The sequence below is a fragment of the Henckelia pumila genome, unplaced genomic scaffold, assembly GCF_033568475.1.
Source record: "Henckelia pumila isolate YLH828 unplaced genomic scaffold, ASM3356847v2 CTG_461:::fragment_3, whole genome shotgun sequence".
In the NCBI taxonomy this organism is placed as follows: Eukaryota; Viridiplantae; Streptophyta; class Magnoliopsida; order Lamiales; family Gesneriaceae; genus Henckelia; species Henckelia pumila.
Genome location: NW_027331831.1, coordinates 4,520,565 through 4,540,728, shown reverse-complemented (window position 1 = coordinate 4,540,728; position 20,164 = coordinate 4,520,565). Strand labels below are relative to the sequence as shown.

The window sequence follows — 20,164 nt, the reverse complement described above, 5'->3', positions numbered from 1 at the left end:
CAGATGGAAGATGACCGCAACAAAAATAACAGAAAATCAAATTCTTTAGAATATATTGTGAGAGAAGAATGAGAGATTTCGGAGGAGAAAACTAAGCATAGATTGTGACGGAAAAATTCAAGGCTTTAAACTTGAATTGTGTCTGTATCTAGCTTGATAGTTTGTCTGAGTCCATCTCTGTAATAAGCTCTGTTGATTGAGCTTGGATTGTTCTGTTGGTGTTTAATAAAAGTGGTTGTGTTGCTCTCCCGTGGACGTAGGCAAATTCCTTGCCGAACCACGTAAATAATTATGTTCTTTAATCGCTTTCGCGTGAGTTGGGTTTGATCTGTGTGCGTTGGTTTTATCTGTTCTGGGATTGTGTTGTTGTTCTTGTGTGTTCGTTTGCGTGGTGAATTCTCGAATATTAAATTTCAGTTTGATTCCTAACAAGTGGCGTCGTCTGTGGGAAACCAAGCAAAGATGGTGGGATCAATGAAGTTTGATATCGAGAAGTTCACGGGCAATAAAGATTTCTCGCTCTGGAGGATTAAGATGCGTGCAATCCTGATACAACAAGGATTGATGGAGGCTCTTAAGAAGAAGGAGGAGATGTCCGATGAGATAAAGAACAAGGATGAATTACTCGAGAAAGCACACAGTGCAATTATTCGCTGTCTGGGAGATAGACCTCTTCGGGAGGTGGCCAGAGAAGAATCTGCAGTGGCGGTGTGGCTTAAACTCGAAAATTTATACATGACGAAATCTCTGGCTAACCGTATGTACATGAAACAAAGGTTGTATTCCTTTGTGATTAAGGATGAGAAAAACCTTGAAGACCAGATCGAAGAATTCATCAAGATATTGGATGACTTGAAGAATATTGAAGTAAAGCTTGAGAATGAAGATCGGGCTTTGATACTTCTGAATGCTCTTCCAAAAGCATATGAAAATTTCAGAGATGCTTTGCTGTATGGAAGAGAACAGACGATAACCTTGGAAGAAGTTATGTCTGCTATTCAATCCAAGGAACTTCAGAGAAAGTCAAACACAAATACTGAATCACATGGAGAAGGTATTACAGCGAGAGGCAGAAGTGATAAGAGGACATCCGATGGGAAATACAGGCCAAAATCCAGATCGAAGAGTCAAGGAAGATACCAGAACAGAAACTTGGGTAATATGAAGTGCTATGCTTGTCAGAAGGTTGGACATCTGCGAAGAGATTTTCCAGAAAAGAAAGGAAAGCAGCAGAAAAACCCAAAGAAGATGGTACTCTGGCCGTAGCTACAAATGGATATGACTCAGCAGAAGTATTGGTGGTCTCTAAAGGTAATCAGAACCACGAATGCATATTGGATTTAGGATGTTCCTTTCACATGTGTCCTATAAAATCTTGGTTTGAAAAGCTGGAAGAAGCTGATCAGGGCATGGTACTGTTGGGAAATAATTAATCATGCAGGATAAAGGGCTCTGGAAATATCAGAATAAGGATGCATGATGGGATTGACAGAGTACTCACCATGGTGAGGTATGTGCCCGAGTTGAAGATAAACTTGATATCATTGGGAACACTTGATGCTCAGGGATATTCATTCAAATCAGGAGCAGACAGTATCTCAGTGTCTAAAGGATATCTGGTTGTTATGAAAGCTGTCTAGAGAAATCTCCTGTATGTACTACAAGGTGACACGATTATTGGAAGTACAACAAGTATTCAGGAACAGCATGACAGAACCAAGCTATGGCATCTGAGGCTTGGACATGTAAGTGAGAAGGGATTACATGAGCTGTCTAAACAGGGTCTGTTAGGTGGAGATAAGATCGAATCACTTGAGCTGCGTGACAGTTGTGCTCTTGGGAAATCAAAAAGAGTATCGTTTGGTCAAGGAAGTCACACAACTGAGCAACCATTGGTCTACATTCATTCAGATCTATGGGGTCCTTCTCGGACAGAAACTCATGGTGGAGGCAGATACTTCATGTCTTTGAAAGATGATTACTCAAAGAGAGTATGTATATTCATCTTAAAGACTAAGGATGAAGCATATGACAAGTTCAGAGAATGGCTGCTGGCAGTTGAGAACAAGAGTGATCGAAGAGTTAAACACCTGAGAACAGATAATGGGCTGGAATACTTATCAGATAAGTTTGTGAAGTTATGTAAGGAGAAAGACATTACCAGACACAGAACAGTGGCAGGAACATCACAGCAAAATGGCCTGGCAGAGAACAGAACTCTTCTGGAAAGGGTCAGATGTATGTTGATCAATGCTTCTCTTCCTAAGTCTTTCTGGGGAGAAGCATTATCTACTGCTTGCTATTTGGTCAATAGGTGTCCATCCAGTGCGATTGGTTTCAAGACACCAATGGAAAAGTGGAGTGGAACACCCGCAGACTACTCAAACTTGAGGGTATTCGGATGTCTTGCATATGATCATCTGAAACAGGACAAGTTGGAAGCAAGGGCAGTCAGATGTATATTCATTGGGTATCCGGATGGTGTGAAGGGCTATAAAGTTTGGAACCTGGAGTCAAGAGGTCCAAAGTGCTTCAACACCAGGGATGTGAAGTTTGATGAATCCAAACTGGGATATAAAATGAATACAGATGGAAAGGACAGTCAGATCAGTGTGAATGATAAACTACCGATTGAGGTGGAGTCTTTTGTGCTAGATGAAGAGTCAGACGAGATGCAAGATGATGATATGAAAGCGAGTGATCCAAAAGAGGACTTGAGTACCTATAATCTTGCAAGAAACAGAACCAGAAGGGAAATCCGAGCTCCTAAGAGGTTTGGTGAAGCTGATCTGGCTTGGTATGCACTTACAGTAGCTGAGGAGGTGGAGTATTCAGAGCCGAATAGTTATAATAAAGCTATGACGAGTAAACAGAAAAACAAGTGGATTGAAGCTATGAATGAAGAGATGAACTCACTTGAAAAGAATCAAACCTGGAAGCTAGTAGATAGACCGAAGCATCAAAAGACATTAGGATGCAAGTAGATCTATAAACAGAAGGAAGGAACTCCTGGTACAGATCAGATCAAGTATAAAGCAAGATTGGTTGCAAAGGGTTTTGGTCAAGTAGAAGGAATCGATTTAATGAAGTCTATTCTCCAGTGGTCAAACATTGTTCCATTCGGATTATGTTTGCACTGGTGAACCAGCTCGACTTGGAGCTTGAACAGATGGATGTGAAGACTGCGTTTCTACATGGTGACCTGGAATAAACCATTTATATGGAACAATCAAAGGGCTTCATACTTCAGAAAACCCAGAACAAAGTCTGCTTACTGAGAAAATCATTGTATGGGCTGAAGCAGAGTCTGAGGCAGTGGAACAAAAGGTTTGATGAGTTCATGATTGGTATTGGTTTTGTGAGAAGCCAATATGACAGATGTGTCTATCTGAAGAAGGACGATGAGCAGGTTATCTTGTACCTACTGATTTACGTTGATGATATTTTGATCGCAAGTAAAAGTAAGACAGAGATATCATTCTTGAAACAACAACTCAACACAGAGTTTGAGATGAAAGATCTGGGTGAAGCGAAGAGAATTATGGGCATGGACATAGTGAGAAACAGGAAAAGACAGGAGATTCATCTGAGTCAGAAGAACTATTTGAAGAAGGTTGTTCTGCGGTATAACATGAATCAAGCAAAATCTGTCTTGACCACTCTGGGACAGCATTTGAAGCTATCTGCGAGTCAATCACCTGAAAGTGAGGAAGACAAGATGAAGATGGTTGGTATTCCATATGCTAGTGGAGTGGGAAGTCTTATATATGGAATAGTGTGTAGTAGGCCTGATCTGGCATACGCAATCAGTGTTGTGTCAAGATTTATGGCTAATCCGGGAACATATCATTGGGAAGCTCTGAAGTGGATTCTCCTATATCTCATAAACACAACTGGGCTGGGATTGAAGTTTGAGAAACAGCAAGATGGGATTGATCCGGTAGTTGGATATGTGGATTCAGATTTTTCTGGGAACTTAGACACGAAAAATTCATTGACTGGTTATGTGTTCACTTTTTATGGCACTGCGATCACCTGGAATTCAAATTTACAGTCAGTGGTTGCCCTTTCTACCACTGAGGCAGAGTTCATAGCTGTTACTGAGGCTATAAAAGAAGGATTGTGGATAAAAGGGATGATAGCGGAGTTGGGAGTAAAACAAGATCAAGTTGTAGTACACTGTGACAACAAAAGTGCAATACACTTGACGAAACACCAAGTCTATCATGAACGATCAAAACACATAGATGTGAAGATGCATTTCGTCAGAGATGTAATTGAAAAAGGAGATGTGATCCTTGTGAAGATAACATCAGAAGAAAATCCTGCAGATGCTATGACAAAGTCACTGCCGTATGCTAGGTTCAAGAAATGTTTGGACTTAGTTGATGCGGTGATTGGAAATTAGCCAAGGTGGCTAGGATGGAGAGCAGCATTCAACCTGAAAGAATCAAGGTGGAGATTGTTGAAGTATGCTTCTACCAGATTGAATGAAAATAGAGAAGATATCGAATCGAATAGTACAGATCAGATGAGATCAGTGATCAGATGAATTCATGGGCAGATCGAATATTGGGATCAGATCGATGTGATGGTCAGATGAGTATTCGGATGAGTTCATGCAGATAGATTGCTCAAGTATTGTGACTTGGTTAGAAGTCAGATGGAGTTTCCGTAAAGCTGGAAGCTTGCAGACAGATCGATGCAGATCGAAGTACAAGAGCAGATCAGATTGATGAATGAAGGCTTATCGGGCTGGACCATATTGACTTTGTAATTGGGCCGTAAGTTACTGGTGACCTAAAGCCCAAGATGAAAGTCGGTGTAATTCTATATATAAGCAGATGGAAGATGGCCGCAACGAAAATAACAGAAAATCAAATTCTTTAGAATATATTGTGAGAGAAGAAGGAGAGATTTCGGAGGAGAAAACTAAGCATAGATTGTGACGGGAAAATTCAAGGCTTTAAACTTGAATTGTGTCTGTATCTAGCTTGATAGTTTGTCTGAGTCCATCTCTGTAATAAGCTCTGTTGATTGAGCTTGGATTGTTCTGTTGGTGTTTAATAAAAGTGGTTGTGTTGCTCTCTCGTGGACATAGGCAAATTCCTTGTCGAACCACGTAAATACTTGTGTTCTTTAATCGTTTTCGCGTGAGTTGGGTTTGATCTATGTGCGTTGGTTTTATCTGTTCTGGGACTGTGTTGTTGTTCTTGTGTGTTCGTTTGCGTGGTGAATTTTCAAATATTAAATTTTGGATTGATTCCTAACACAATTTGATTCGTTTCTCTTATTCCCAGAATGTCAAATTCAAAATTAACTTGTTCCTAGTGTTGTTTCTTTTTCAACATTCACACTCTTTTTTCTTTGAAATCACGATTCACTGAGTTTTTAATAAAAAATAATAATTCATATTATCATGCTAACAAATACGTAGGTAATATTTTTCAGAACGCAAAATATTGTAAAAAAAAAGTGTTGAAAAAGAAGAAGAAAGATAGCTTAATGGAAGAAGACGAGAAGCCGGTGAGAGAAGAGAAATCCCAATAACCCTAAACGTTTGAGGAAAATAACAAGTCTATCAAAATTTTTGGTATGATGGGAAGAAAATTATAGACTTTTTTATGGTACCTAATGCTTTAATATTTGTACATAAAGATATTAATAAGAACCATTGAAAATCCATGTACTTTTTCAATACCACTCAACTTTCATAGAGTTTAAAAAAGTCAAGATTGAATACAACTTGACTTTTTATAACTCTATGAAAATCTATTTTGAATACTACTGTACTTTTATGAAATTTATATTTAATACCACTAAAATTTAAAAGTTCATAAAAGCCTTTAAAAGTCAAAAACTAATACACCCCCCTTACATCCCGAATTTATCATGCAATAGATCTTATCCGCGAGACAGTTTTACGGATATATATCAACGAAATATTTAAAAATGAAAAAAAATCTTGTCGAACAAAGGACTTGTCTAACAAAATGACATTATCTCACGCGAGTTTTCCCGGTCGCGGGGAGTTACTCCTGGTTACAAATAGTCCGGCATGCTCTCATCCAGCCGTTGATGTAGCCACGTCATTTCCGTTAAAAACAAATCCTATCCGCTAAAAAAACTTGTGGGCCACCACGCCTTCCCCTTTCATTAAATAAAATTTGAGAAGCATGCCTCACTAAGCGGGAACAAACCCAACCATCTTTATGCACACCCAGAAAAATAACCAACCAACCACCCGCCGCCGCCGCTCGCATTTTACTCCGGCCACCATTTCACCGCCGTGATAAACAAACACTCGCACATTGATATTCACCATTCTCCCATTTTATCTCCATCAAAAAAGCACAGAATTAAACCAAAGTAGACACATAATCACAGATTAGTAAATTTCCATATCCTCGACGTAAAAAATTGTGTAGCTATTCTAGTTTCTGACAGATCAGAGCATGCAAAGATAAAAAATTTCTGGATTTAGAGAAGAAATGGAATCGAAGCATATGTTGATGTCGGCTTTGGGTGTAGGGATAGGAGTTGGGTTGGGGATTGGATTAGCGTCGGGATCGCACAACGTCAGCAGATTGAGAGGTGGTGATACCGGTATCACTCCGCTGATGATGGAGCATGAAATTCTGGGTCTCGTCGTTAACGGAAGGGATAGCGGCGTCACTTTTGCTCAATTCCCCTACTATCTAAGGTAAATGTTGGGGAAATGTAGTTTTTGATAGTAGGATTTGTGATCCATTTATATCTGTTGCCTGCCATTGAATGTAGTCATCAATCATTTTGTAAAAAAATTGTACAATGTTGAATTTTTGGTTTTTCGTATAGGCCAAATTATATTTTTCTTATAATGTATGCATTATCATTGGTTATTGTAGTCTATCTTGGGCAAGCATGTTGTCTTTGCAAGAATCAAACAGATCAAAGGGTGATTGTTTGCATGTTATCGTATGTCCGAACGGATTTTCCTCCTCTTGTACTGATGTAGGCTCACTGGACTGCCTAGTTGATTGATATAGACCTCGACCAAATCAACAGCGTGGACAATTTCGAATTTAAGTTGAACATTGAAAATTTCTAGCTGATGTGGTTTCAAAAGGAAACACAATACGGTTCCTATATCTCAGATTTTCTGTTCATTCATGTGATAGTTTGAGATCGGAAATGCATTATGTTGTGTTTTGTACTGATTTTAGACACACTACACTCTTTGCACAACTCTTTATGTCATCGAGTCTGCGAGAATGGTGAAACTGATGAAGTTTTTTTTTTATTAATGGACAGTGAGCAGACAAGGGTCTTGTTGACCGGTGCGGCTTTTGTTCATTTAAAGAAAGGTGATTTTAGTAAGCACACACGGAATCTTTCTCCGGCAAGCAGAACAATTTTGCTCTCTGGTCCCAATGGTATTTTGTCGTCTAGATTTTCATTTTTCCTTTCCTTGATCTTAAAGGCATTTTGAGTTCATCAAATATTTTTTCCAGAGACATACCAGCAAATGCTTGCTAAGGCCTTAGCTCATTATTTTGAAGCCAAACTACTGATACTAGATGTAACAGATTTTTCTCTAAAGGTGAGTTGAAGACGCCTGAATTTCTATTTAAGCAGGAAATAATATTCAGATTCCTTTTGCTAAAGCTTCTGTGGTTGGTTAAAACAGATTCAAAGCAAATATGGGTCTCCTAATAAAGTAAGTCTAAGTTCTCTGGATAATTTTTTTATCACTGGCCTATATTTTTTACTCCCTGGCTGGTAAACAATCGGCGTTCAAGCATATATTGACTCAAATGAGCATATATTTTATGAAATCTGCATTGTTCCACCATATTTATCGCAGTCTTTCAAAAGGTCCATATCTGAAACTAGGCTGGGTCGAATGTCGGAATTTCTGGGACCCTTTTCAATCCTTCGATCAACTGTTGAAAATAAAGGTATGGCACGGATAAATTATTCCTATTGGGATAAAGCTGACTCTGCACGAGCCAACGCTCTATGATGTTAAGTTATTTCTAAATTTCTCTGTGATGTATCGTGTGTCTGTCATAAAATACTCTTTTGTATCGCATTGTGTGTCTTCCTTGTTGTGTCACGTGTCTTTCTTAAAAGATATATGATATATATATGATATGATTATAATACATGGGCATTAAAGTGATGTATGTACATGAATAACCAGACAGGAGCAAATTTCAAATGTAGATGTTGGATTATAAATATGATTCATGTCCATATTCAATCTCAAATTGTCCTTTTTTACTTGCTGTGATGTATCCAAGAAAAATCTATCTACATAGTAATAGGAAAGCAGAGCAGCAAGCTTCATTGCACACCATTGCAGTCCTACAATAGAGTACAACTCTTATTTGTGCCCTCTTTTCTAGTGATCCATCATTTCACACAAAGTATCTCATACTTTGCTTGCTCTCCATATACTAGAAAATTTAATTTCTGATCTCATCCATATCTCTGACTGTCATTTGATTGTTTTATTATTCTGTCATATTTTGAATTTTCTTGTCGAAGGCATTTATTTACTCTGTTTGTACTTTCGTCTTATCTTTCTATTATGTTGCAGGCAAAATACGTAGACAGAGCAGTGGAATTGATTTTCGAACAAAGTGTGTTGTTGTCTAAGCACTTTAAAATGTTTATCATTTTATTTTCATGTTTTCTGATTGTGGGAATATTTGGTATGCGCAGTGGACAGGAAGGCTCTAATTCTTCGCCACTAAGGAGAAATTCATCTGCCTCTGCAAGCTTGAACAGTTTTGCTTCAACCAGTACAACTGCAACTTCAGGTCTTGAAATCATTTAATTCAAGGAATAACATTGACGCACACTTTATTTGGTAAAAACATTTCATAGATGTACAGGTTGGACAATTATTTAATTAACAAAAATTCAACATCGTGAAACATTTTGCCGATGGATGGGAATTGCGGTACCCAGACTTTTTTCTTTGTAAAGATTAGATATCATATGATACAGCATCTTTAGAGAAACAAATTATGGGAGTTAGAATTTGTGAAGTTCAAATACAAATTGATATATCAGGTTATACAATCTTTTCCCTAAAAGAGAACTGCATTTGGCCATGTCATGAAGCAAAGAAAAATTTGTATGTGGTCCGCCTTTTCAACTGGGTTATGAATGAGATTTGCTTATCTTTAGGCAGGGAATGGCTTAATTGATTGAACCCAAGCTATTCTTGTTTTTTGTGTTGAAACCTTTTATAGAAGAAAATATGAATGCCAAAAGTTGAAAGATGAATTGCAAAAGGATAACTCGCATGGGAAAAATCGTAATTGATATGTATCAGTCCAAAAGTACGGTTGAGTTCACTTCATGCAAGCTGGATTATACTCAACCTCATAAGATTGTTCAAGCTTTCGCTCTCGTTGCTTTCTCAAAATTCTTTATCTTTCAGCTCCACTTAGGCGCGCAAGCAGCTGGTGCTTTGATGAGAAACTATTTATACAGACACTTTACAAGGTATAGCATTTTCTTCAGATGAATTTTTAAATATTTATTCGATGTTCTAAACTTAATACAAATGATACAGGTTCTAGTCAATGTATCAAAGATTAGTCCCATTGTCTTTTATCTGAGGGACGTTGAGCAATTCCTCTGCAAATCGCAGAGAGTTCATAACTTGTTCCAGAAAATGCTGGCAAAACTCTCTGGATCTATCCTGTTCCTTGGCTCAAGAATTATTGACCCTGAAAATGAATATGGATCAGTCGATGAGAAAGTTTCTTCTGTATTCCCCTACAATATTGACATAAGACCCCCAGTAGATGAAAATAATCTTGTCAGCTGGAAGTCTCAGTTGGAGGAGGATAAGAAGATGATTCAGTATCAAGACAACAGAAATCACATAATCGAAGTGCTTGCCGCTAATGACATTGAGTGTGATGATCTGAGTTCAATCTGTGTTGCGGACACAAAAGTTCTAAGTAAATATATAGAAGAAATTGTTGTATCAGCTATTTTATACCATCTGATGAATACAAAGCAACATGAGTACAGAGGTGGCAAACTCATTATATCAGCGAACAGGTAAAAATTAGCTCCTTTTTTCTTATTCAAAAGGGCATCCGAGTAAAAGCTGCTGACATACCACCCTGGCCTTTGGACTAGTTTGTCGCGTGGATTAAGCATTTTCCATGAAGGTAAAAATTGTGGAAAGGAGTCGGTGAAGATTGAGGCCCAAACTGAAAAGGCTAAGGTTATGCTTAGTTTTGTATCTCTTTTGTCTTTTTCTTTTTTTGAACGATTCTTAGTTTTATATCTACTTGCAAGTATATGGTCAGAAAATTTTATTTCATCTTGTTGCTCAATGATAATGAATACAGGAAGGAGAAACTCTGAGATCAAGCCCTAAAACAAAAGATGAAACCTGCAAACCTGAAAGCAAGGGTGAAGATTTGGTTTCGAAAACTCTAGTAAGTCAAATAATCCAGTTTTCCAACTCATATATTATGGTAATATGTGGATTTCTTTGAGATTGAAAATGGTGTTCGATAAATCCTATTATTTTTTCCTTACATACAGTCACTCAAAACTAATAGCAATTAATATTATGTCATGGTACTCTGATGATGATGTCGCTGCTGCAACAAATCATGCACCACACTTTTACCCAAGTTATTGGTTTGCAATCACTGAGCATACACTTCTTAGTGTGACAGACTAGCACCTCCTTTTCTTTCATTTTTGCATGTATAAATAATGTGGCTCTTGCTCCTTTCCCTTTTTATCTTGTCAGGAAAGCCCTCCAGATAATGAATTTGAAAAGCGCATACGGCAAGAAGTCATACCATCAAGTGAAATTGGAGTGACATTTGCAGACATAGGTGCCTTGGATGAGATTAAGGAATCTCTTCAGGAACTAGTAATGCTGCCTCTTCAAAGACCAGATCTTTTTGAGGGCGGCCTTCTGAAGCCTTGCCGAGGCATATTGCTTTTTGGACCTCCTGGTACGGGGAAGACTATGCTGGCCAAAGCTATTGCTAATGAAGCTGGAGCGAGTTTCATTAATGCTTCAATGTCTACTATTGCTTCTAAATGGTTCGGTGAAGATGAGAAGAACGTTAGAGCACTTTTCACTCTTGCAGCCAAGGTCTCTCCAACCATCATATTTGTAGATGAAGTAGACAGCATGCTTGGGCAACGAAGCAAAGGTGGGGAGCATGAGGCCATGCGGAAAATAAAGAATGAGTTCATGACTCAGTGGGATGGGTTACTGACAAAATCTGGTGAAAGAATTTTAGTGCTAGCAGCAACCAACAGGCCTTTTGATCTTGATGAAGCAATCATTAGGCGCTTTGAGAGAAGGTATGTATACTAATTTTGGTTACCCATGGTTAACAATTTTTTGATTCGAGGAAACTGTTGCGGAGTTCAGGTTTCAGCTGCCATTGGTTTAGTTCGAATTAATATATGCAGAGGAACCTAAGGCTATGCTAGAAGCATTTCTATTCAGTTGATAATCTTATTTTTTCTATGTTGGAGACCACTCACCACTTATAACCACCAACTTACTTGAATCATGTTTCTTCCGCGTGCCTAGAGTGACAACTGATGAAAACTTTTGTTGCTTAATCAGAATTATGGTTGGTTTACCATCGGTCGAGAACAGAGAAAATATTTTAAGGACTCTAGTTGCCAAAGAGAAAATTGATGAAGGATTAGACTTTGCAGAGCTCGCAAGGATGACAGAGGGATACTGTGGAAGTGATTTAAAGGTTCTTTGTGCATAGTTTGTGTTTCATATGTGCATTATTTATATTTCTAAATTTTAACAAAATATGTATGAAATAGAACCTTTGTGTTACTGCTGCTTATCGACCAGTTCGAGAATTTATACAACAAGAGCGGCTAAAAGATCAGGTAACTTTGATATTCATGGTAATTTATGTATTTGAAGTGTAAATTTGTGTGTTTCTGACCTTTTTGTTTCACTCCTTGAACGTAGCAGGATAAGAAGCATAGAACTGAGGAAGGGCAAGATTGTAGGAAAAATTCAGCGAAAGGACGTGATATGGAAAGGAAAATTACTATCAGACCATTGAACATGGAAGATTTTAAGGACGCCAAAAATCAGGTAAAACATTCATTCATTCATATGAAATATTCCGCCGTATTATCATGAAGCACTTTCATTGAAAATCATATGGCTTATTTCCAAGTACGGTCATACATAGATAAAACATCAAATATTATTATTACTATAAGTTAATAAAAAGAAAAATGCTAGACCTGTGATTAATTCAATTTCCAAGTGTGTCAAATTCCAGATAAAAATGTTTCCCCCAAATCTATTGGTGTTACAGTTTAGCCGCAGCAAAACATTAGTTGTCACTCAACAGAACTGAATCACTATGTTGATTCATTTTATTATTTTTAGTGATGGTAAATTAACTTTGTAAGGAGCCTCGTAGCGTTTGCCACAATATATTCATCAAGAAAAATTGTACTGCCAAGTATTCTTACTTTGTCTGTATGGAAATGTAAGATAACATTCATGAACTCCGAATATTCTTGAAAAAAAAAGGCAAGTGTTTGCAACAGCTATTTCTCAATTCAATTCGCTGGGTTGTCATGTGCGGATATGTTCGTGGTATTTGACAACAAATTGAAATATTTCATACAATGTTACAGATTGCAGCTAGCTTTTCAGCTGAAGGGTCAGGCATGGCCGAATTGAAGCAATGGAACCAGTTATTTGGGGAAGGTGGTTCGAGGAAGAAGGAGCAATTATCTTACTTCTTGTAAGATGCAGGTCAGAATTCAGATGATCTCTTGAACTATACACATATATTCCTGTTGATCAAATAATGATCTGTTTGCAAACATTCATAATAGTGAATCGTTATGAGGTACTGCAGAAGCATCAAAAGCCTCAAGCCTTGTCATCAGATCCAGATAAGTTAGATTGAAGTGTATATTGTTAGCAGTGTAATAATTCATCAATCGTGTCCGTGCTTGTGTTCTTACTTTTTCGCCGCAATAAAAGGTTAGTGACCTGAACAATAGTCGATGGGGAACGATGAACGTCTCCATGTACATAGTAAGTAAAGTAATGTGTAGAAATAGAATGATTTCATTCCTGCAAAGGATTGGTTGGTGCGAGGGATACCTTGCACTAAGATTGGAACTTTAGAGTGTAAGTAAAATGTAAGGTCATTGTACCTATGACATTTGATCATGTATAAATTAACATTCATTATTAGGTTAAAGTTAATTTGATTAAATTTTGTACTGTGACATTTTCCTCAAATTCCACATTAAAACACACTAGCAATTGAGAGTTTGAAATTTATAAGCATAGTATAGAAAGAACAACTTGAATCAATTACAGTGGATCTCTAATCTACATTATATTCTATTGTAAATAAACTTTCAATGTTCATAGAAATATAGAATCACACATAATCACATCAATTAACTGTAGAAATTTAAACAAGCATTGCTTACACATTCCATGTACATTCAAATATTAATCCTGGAGCTGAATTTATGATCCTAGAGGAAACTCACAGGCACCATACTATCCTTAGCCAACTATAAGTTTATCCACATTTTCATGAAACAAGTGCGGCAAAGACATTGAAACAACAGAAAACAACACATATACAATAACGGGGTCAAGCCCTCTTATTATCCTTCAATGGTCCTCTCGGAATCTTAGACAGTACTGTAGCGTCAAATACATCATAGTGTTTCTTGAACTCGGCCGTCCCCTTCTCGGCAAAAGAGGCAACCTGATGTTCATACTTCTCATACAAAACAGGCACCGTGAATAGCAGCACAACACCTGTTTAAATGACAGTGAATATTGAGTAAGAATTGGGGGCATCCCAGGCTTTGCCATGTAGGTGACATATCATGTTCGTGGTTCTTGGGGAAAATGAGGAAAGAAAAACTGATGTAGTTCTGCCTGATGGACATTACCTATATACAGCAGAGTCAAAAAATCACAACAACTTCCAACAAGCGACAACACCCACAAGCCGGCAATCACCTGCTCATTATGGCATTGTAGGGAAATTTATTAGTTCAAAACACAAGCAAGAAGTAAAATATTTGCTGTAAATTATGTATTCACCCTCATTTTTAAATTTGCAAAAAGAAATTGCACACAAAAAATCTCAGAGACAGTCCTTCCTAATAATAGAAAGCAAGTAAATATATGATAATTTTAAGGACATTTACATCTGAGTAAAGAAAAAATCTAAAAGTTGCTTACTATATTCGCAGGTTGAACAAGGTTAAACATAACCTTGTGTTTAAAAAATATTAGGGGATTAGATGGGCGAATTCAGTAAAATATAGCTACATGTCAACACCATTTTCATCTCTTGTAACCAACAGCATCAAGCATTTAGGGATTGCATTTATTTAAAACAAAATCGAAAAAAAATTAAATACGCAGAGAAACATCTTCAAATCCTTTCCCAATGCAATATCCCTCAGAAATGCACTGGCTTGATTGATCTCGATCCTCAAAGCTGACGCCAATTTTAGTACAGGATCTTCTGGAATATCTACTTTTGGGATGCGCGGAGGAGATCTAGAATGAAATCAAACACACATAGAACATACAAATCATTGATATAATTTATGCAAAGCAGTAAGGATAATGACGAAGAAAGTGTTGGAGAAAAAGCAAAACCAACAGGAATGAATCAGGGCAACCCACTCTGTGACTGAAAAGATTTCTAAGTTTTTTCGCCACAAATAGTATGTCACCCCTCATCAGCATTCTCCATGTTAAAAAAACAATACAATATCTTACTTATTGATGAAGGTTGTCGCATTTGACCACAAGAACGATACAGCCAATACAAGAATCAAACCATGAGAGACCAATGTGAGCAAATGGTATTCAAGAACATCAAACAAAACCCATATTGCAGTCACCCCACCGAGCACTCCCGCTGAGACCATCTTGTTCCTCCATAGGAACAAGTCCGCAGCTGATAATTAAACACAATTAACACAAGCACACATACACTACCATAAGGTGCTTACGCAAGATGCATGCATAATATGTTGTATCGATTCAAAACTTTTTGGATGCTAAGAACGTTTATTTATTCTGAGTTGATTAAAATATAAGATAAATCGAGGCACTTAACTAATGGAGAAACAAAACAAAACGTTTTGATGATAAATCAAAATCGTTAGCAAACAACTATAATAAAATTAAAATAGTTTAAAATATGATAACTTGTAAACAAAAACTCTTTGTTTTATACTTCAATTCTTGCTCAAGTTACATGAAAGGCAATCCAAAGAGGCATTGTGTCAAGTGGTTCATTTTTCTTTTGTAAACTGATTGAAGTTGAGCACGCAGCAAAGTTCGAGCGACCAAAATTAAGAATTTCCCACTTCAAGAATCTATACTTCGACACGAAAGTTATGCATTCCGAAAACAAATCATAAACTAATAAAGATGTTTGTAAAAAGAATCGCTAGTTCATTCTACCAAAATCAAAGTTAAAAAAAGGGGGAAATTTCTCACGTTTGCCACCGCCAAATACTTTATGGAGAGGCGTCGTCCGGCCGTCGGAATCGCGGGCGGCGTGGATTTGGTCCGCCATTTTTTCCAAGAAAGAATCTGCCTTGTTCCGCCATATAAGCAGAAAATTGGTGAACACGGATTGATTGCGAATTTGCGCGTGCGGACGATTCAGTAACTGTCAGCTCACTGAAAATCTTCTTTGGAATTTATTCTTTAATAATAATTAATTACGGTATTTAAGTTGAAAAAGTAAATAAATAAATAAAAACCATTTTCACATTTTTTGAAAATATAAACACGTTTTTTTCATTAAAAAACTTTTCTTACTTTTGAGAAAATATAAATTTTCATTGATAAGTAATAAGTTGGACTGTTGGACTACTTTCTTAGTAACTTTAAGCACAATTCATCTAATGTCTTTTTTAAAAAAGGAATATGGTCCTATAAAATAAAATAAAATAAAATAAAATAAAATAAAATAAAATAAATAAAATAAAATAAAATAAAATAAAATAGAAATGGTATGAGAAAATTATTTTGTCACGCTGTTTATTAGAAATATTGGTATTTTAAATATGTAATCTCAATCTAATCTAAAACATTAATGGAAGGCATCCCGGGAAATTTTAGTTGGTATGAAACAACTTTTATTTAACCAATATTGTATAAGAGTATAACGATCGTGTGATCGTTAGACGGGTTGATCCGGTCTATATTTAGTAAAAAAATATTTTTTTTTACATAAAAAATGATATATATTTTTTCATAGTCAAATGGACGGGTTGATCGAATATCTATACATAAAACTGACATTTGAGATTATCTCATAAAGTTATCATATAATTTTTAATTAATTGGCATGAAACAATTTGTTTGTATTAAAAGAATAATAGCCAACAAGAAAGTTAAGATTTTTTTTGTATATTTGACTAATTATTTATGGAGAATCATAGTTATAAATCCTTATGTTATTCGTGTATGAGTTTTATCACTGACGCGATTAAAAGATTTATGTTATAAGTGCATAATGTGAAATCGTGATGACTATATATTTTATATTTATTGAAACATGATATTTAACTAAATATCCAAATAAAACATTTCAAAACCAACTCGAGTTAAGTTAACATTTAAAATATATTTAAATAATTATCGTGAGAATACTAATATGCAAATTTAATTAATCAAACTTGTTGGATTTAGATTTTAATTTTAGTATTTAAAAAAAGAAACAAATTTCCAGAAACTTGTGAAGGCCCATTAGAGGCACAATTGATATCTCAATAAAGAAAAACATATTGGGCCATTTATTATTGCTAATTTACGGAAGGCCCAAGTTTTTGCTATTCCCAATCCAATTTCTATTTTCGGCTACTGACACTCCGCCATTTCTTCATGTTCCAAAACCCTTCAAACCCCAAATGCTGATCCGACGGGCCGCAGCTTTGACCACAGCCACTCTCGCCAGCCACCTCCGCCGTTATGCCACCGCCGCACTCCTCCAAGAGATTGACGTTGACCTTCCACAGTTCACCTACCTGGAGGGATTCCCAAGACCAGACCCTAAATACGCTGAAACCATCCACGCGATTCAACGCGCCACCTCCGGCAAGAATATTGCCGCCAAGGAGAGGAAAGCTGGCCGCGTGCCAAGCATTGTGTTCGAGCAAGAAGATGGGCAGCACGGCGGCAATAAGCGCCTGATTTCGGTTCAGTCGAATCAGATTAAGAAACTCGTGAACCATTTGGGTCGATCTTTCTTCCTTTCTAGGATTTTTGATCTCGAAGTTGTGTCCGAATTCGGCTCCGATGAGATTGTAGAAAAAGTCCGGGTTTTGCCCAGAAATGTATGTTCTGTGTTGGGTTAGCTTTATTATTTCGTCTGAGTATAAGAATTTTTAGTGAGCTAGGCATTTGGAATTTATAGCACGAACGATTCTTCTATCAGATTTTTCTGCGCTGGGTTGACTGCATAGAACTTACATTTCAGTATAAACTGATCCTTTGCAATTTTCATGTGCTTGTCTATAATTTATGTGTGGTGATTTGGTAAAAGCTTGTGAATTTTTTGGTCTTTTTTTGAAAATGGCTACTAGAGTGCCTTCGATTTCCCTTTGTTCACAACGAGTAAGTACAGTTTCTTGTTTACTCTGATCTGGCATGTTGTATGTGTTACTTCTCGAGTGGATAAGGTAATCATGGTATCCGGAAAGATGAGTTCGTCAGGCGCCGAGGTATGGTATCCGGAAAGCCGGATGACTTCGTCAGGCGCCGAGGTCGTGGAAAGTTTATTTTTGGATGCTCAGGGAATTTTTTTCATGTTTGGGAGTATAGTGGTACTCCTTGTATGTGAATAAACTATTTTTTATTTCTGCCAATAAATAATAGAGTGGACAAATGTACATGTGTTTTTCTTTAAGCCATTGCCGTTCAGATGGACAATATGGAAGCAGAAGATACAAATTTAGATTTTTTATGAAGATCTTGATTGTTTTGTTGCTTCTAACATGTTATATAATCTGTATGTAAAACTAATTTGTTCTGGATATGCACTGATTCAATTCTTCGTTATGTATGTCAGCTTCATCTGCATCCGGCGACAGATGCCGTGCTAAATGTTACATTCATAAGAGCTCCATCAAGTGCTTGGTTAAAGGTCAACATTCCTATTGTGTTAAGAGGAGATGATGTCTCCCCTGGACTCAAAAAAGGTGCATTGAGAAAAATGTTTCATTTTTCCTGTAATTTGCTATTTCCAAAGACATATCCCTTAACCCTGTCATATTGCGTGGCATAATATCCATTTACGTGCTCTGTAGATCACTGTTCTTGTGTTGGGATATTCTTCTGCTGTATGAAGCTCCCTTTTCTTTTGTTTCTGAGCCTTTTTCTTTTGTTTTGTCACTGTTTTGCAGGTTCACCTCTAAACATCATCAAAAGAACCGTCGAATATCTTTGTCCTGCGGATATTGTTCCACCATACATTGATGTGGATGTGAGTGAGCTCGATGTTGGGCAGAAGATAGTCGCAGGAAATCTTAAAGTTCATCCAGCTCTGAAGCTTCTAAGATCGAAGGATGAGGCCGTTTGCAAAATAACGCCTTCCAGAGTTTCCGATCAAAAGAAATCCAAATGATCGCCTATTTTTCTTCCAAATTTTGGTTGGTTGTAACATTGTCATAATATTTTGCAAGGCCATTGGGGAAAAAAAAAGTGATGCCTTCGTTTTGATCATGATTTTCTTTCATCTGTCACTTGATAAAGAAACCTGTGATTGAATGCATACTGTAGTATGATTTATAATCTTTTGGAAGTTGGGAAGGATATTACACTCACCCTCTGAACCTTGTACTTATACTAGGATATTTGAACTCAGAAATTATTCGCCTCCCTAAATCTGGACTTCCGATCAAATCTATAATGTTGGCCAGTGATAGCATGATTTATGAGGGAACTTGGAATGGGGAACTGTCATCCTAACAGGTTATATTTCAAGAATTGATATTTGGTGTGTCATCCTGAAAAAGATGGGTTATATAAAGTTCGCTCGGGTTATAATATCAACGATAATTATTATTATAAATACCATAAAAATATATTTTCATGATTTTGTTCATACTCCTTGGATCCACAAATCATTTTCGAAATGACAAATATGTATAAAAAATTAAAAATCAGGTATAAATATATGAAATTTCAGTACCAATTATTTCAAATTTCGTATAAAAACAAGTTTTTTTGGTATAAAGTTTTTTGTGTTATATTTCATCTCTTTAAAACCGAAAATATAAATCATGATTTTATACTCAATTTAAGACAATTAATGTCATAAATATATAAATCAATACATAAATTGTGTGCTCAAATTTATTAAATTAGTGCACACAAATTATTAATTTTTGTGATTTTCAAAATAATAATGTATGTACTAATTAATAATGGACAAGTGCTTTCATATAAATATTTTGTACATAAACATGTATGTACAGTTAGCTTTTGATATTAAAAAATTTGTTTTAATGTTATACTCAAAATCTTAATTTTTATATCAATTTGAGACTTTTATTACTCAAATATCATATATTAATATAATAAATTTAACTCGTTATATCAATTTTCATCCATGGAAAGAAATATGAAACCAAAACGTTGAAACAAAATTTTCAGATATGAAAACTAAATCTTTTTAACTTATGCTTGAAGTGAACATATCGAGAGACTATAAAAAGTATCACATCCCACAAGAAAACAATAGTTGAGTTGTGTGTCTCTCTTTCAGCACATTCGTGGGAAAGTATTGATGCAGCAGTTGATTGATAGGTTACTATGGCTGACAAACTGACTGCTAAATCACATGACTCCTCTGTCATACCCACACACCACATCCTTATTTTAATTATCAATAATTTAAATACATTCTATCCAACCAAGTTTTATATATATATATCTATATATATTTGAAAAAAAAATTATTCTTCTGGAAAATATATTATTTATTCGGATTTCAACTTTCCAATCAAAATATATAATCACAAGACTACCATTTGTCTTATATTTCATGTTCCCCATTACAATTTTTTTGTACCCCTCGAGGTCACAAGAATTTTCTCTTATGAGATAAGACAT

The 20,164-nt window shown here is 36.3% G+C and overlaps 4 protein-coding genes across 6 annotated transcripts; 3 read left to right on the top strand and 1 right to left on the bottom strand.

Moving 5' to 3' along the window:
• The first annotated feature begins 462 nt into the window (after positions 1 to 462).
• LOC140871921 (uncharacterized) lies at positions 463 to 3,211 on the top strand. Its single transcript, XM_073274663.1, has 8 exons — positions 463 to 593; positions 669 to 757; positions 1,183 to 1,412; positions 1,641 to 1,872; positions 2,125 to 2,238; positions 2,590 to 2,718; positions 2,812 to 2,942; positions 3,149 to 3,211. Exons 1-8 carry the CDS (start codon positions 463 to 465, stop codon positions 3,209 to 3,211), a joined length of 1,119 nt encoding a protein of 372 aa, XP_073130764.1.
• A 2,990-nt stretch (positions 3,212 to 6,201) lies between these two features.
• Positions 6,202 to 13,217, top strand: LOC140871546 (uncharacterized). 3 transcript variants are annotated; one of them, XM_073274097.1, is made up of 17 exons: positions 6,202 to 6,703; positions 7,294 to 7,355; positions 7,494 to 7,582; positions 7,670 to 7,699; positions 7,847 to 7,940; positions 8,585 to 8,627; positions 8,710 to 8,807; positions 9,437 to 9,501; positions 9,572 to 10,068; positions 10,150 to 10,237; positions 10,365 to 10,454; positions 10,778 to 11,346; positions 11,618 to 11,756; positions 11,833 to 11,901; positions 11,987 to 12,115; positions 12,673 to 12,793; positions 12,877 to 13,217. In XM_073274097.1, the coding sequence occupies exons 1-16, from the start codon at positions 6,492 to 6,494 to the stop codon at positions 12,784 to 12,786; spliced, it is 2,388 nt and encodes a 795-aa protein (XP_073130198.1). In that variant the 5' UTR covers positions 6,202 to 6,491; the 3' UTR covers positions 12,787 to 12,793; positions 12,877 to 13,217. The 3 variants fall into 3 exon arrangements, with proteins under 3 accessions (XP_073130198.1, XP_073130197.1, XP_073130196.1); XM_073274096.1 differs by having other exon boundaries at positions 7,294 to 7,415; positions 11,990 to 12,115; XM_073274095.1 differs by having other exon boundaries at positions 7,294 to 7,415.
• A 212-nt stretch (positions 13,218 to 13,429) lies between these two features.
• Positions 13,430 to 15,712, bottom strand: LOC140871433 (reticulon-like protein B2). Its single transcript, XM_073273938.1, has 5 exons — positions 15,539 to 15,712; positions 14,810 to 14,990; positions 14,443 to 14,584; positions 13,966 to 14,035; positions 13,430 to 13,828 (listed from the first exon to the last, which is right to left on the bottom strand). Exons 1-5 carry the CDS (start codon positions 15,615 to 15,617, stop codon positions 13,659 to 13,661), a joined length of 642 nt encoding a protein of 213 aa, XP_073130039.1. The 5' UTR covers positions 15,618 to 15,712; the 3' UTR covers positions 13,430 to 13,658.
• Positions 15,713 to 16,941: 1,229 nt separating this feature from the next.
• On the top strand, positions 16,942 to 18,767 carry LOC140871432 (uncharacterized). The gene is made up of 3 exons (XM_073273937.1): positions 16,942 to 17,385; positions 18,120 to 18,249; positions 18,454 to 18,767. Exons 1-3 carry the CDS (start codon positions 16,960 to 16,962, stop codon positions 18,672 to 18,674), a joined length of 777 nt encoding a protein of 258 aa, XP_073130038.1. The 5' UTR covers positions 16,942 to 16,959; the 3' UTR covers positions 18,675 to 18,767.
• The last annotated feature ends 1,397 nt before the right edge of the window (positions 18,768 to 20,164 follow it).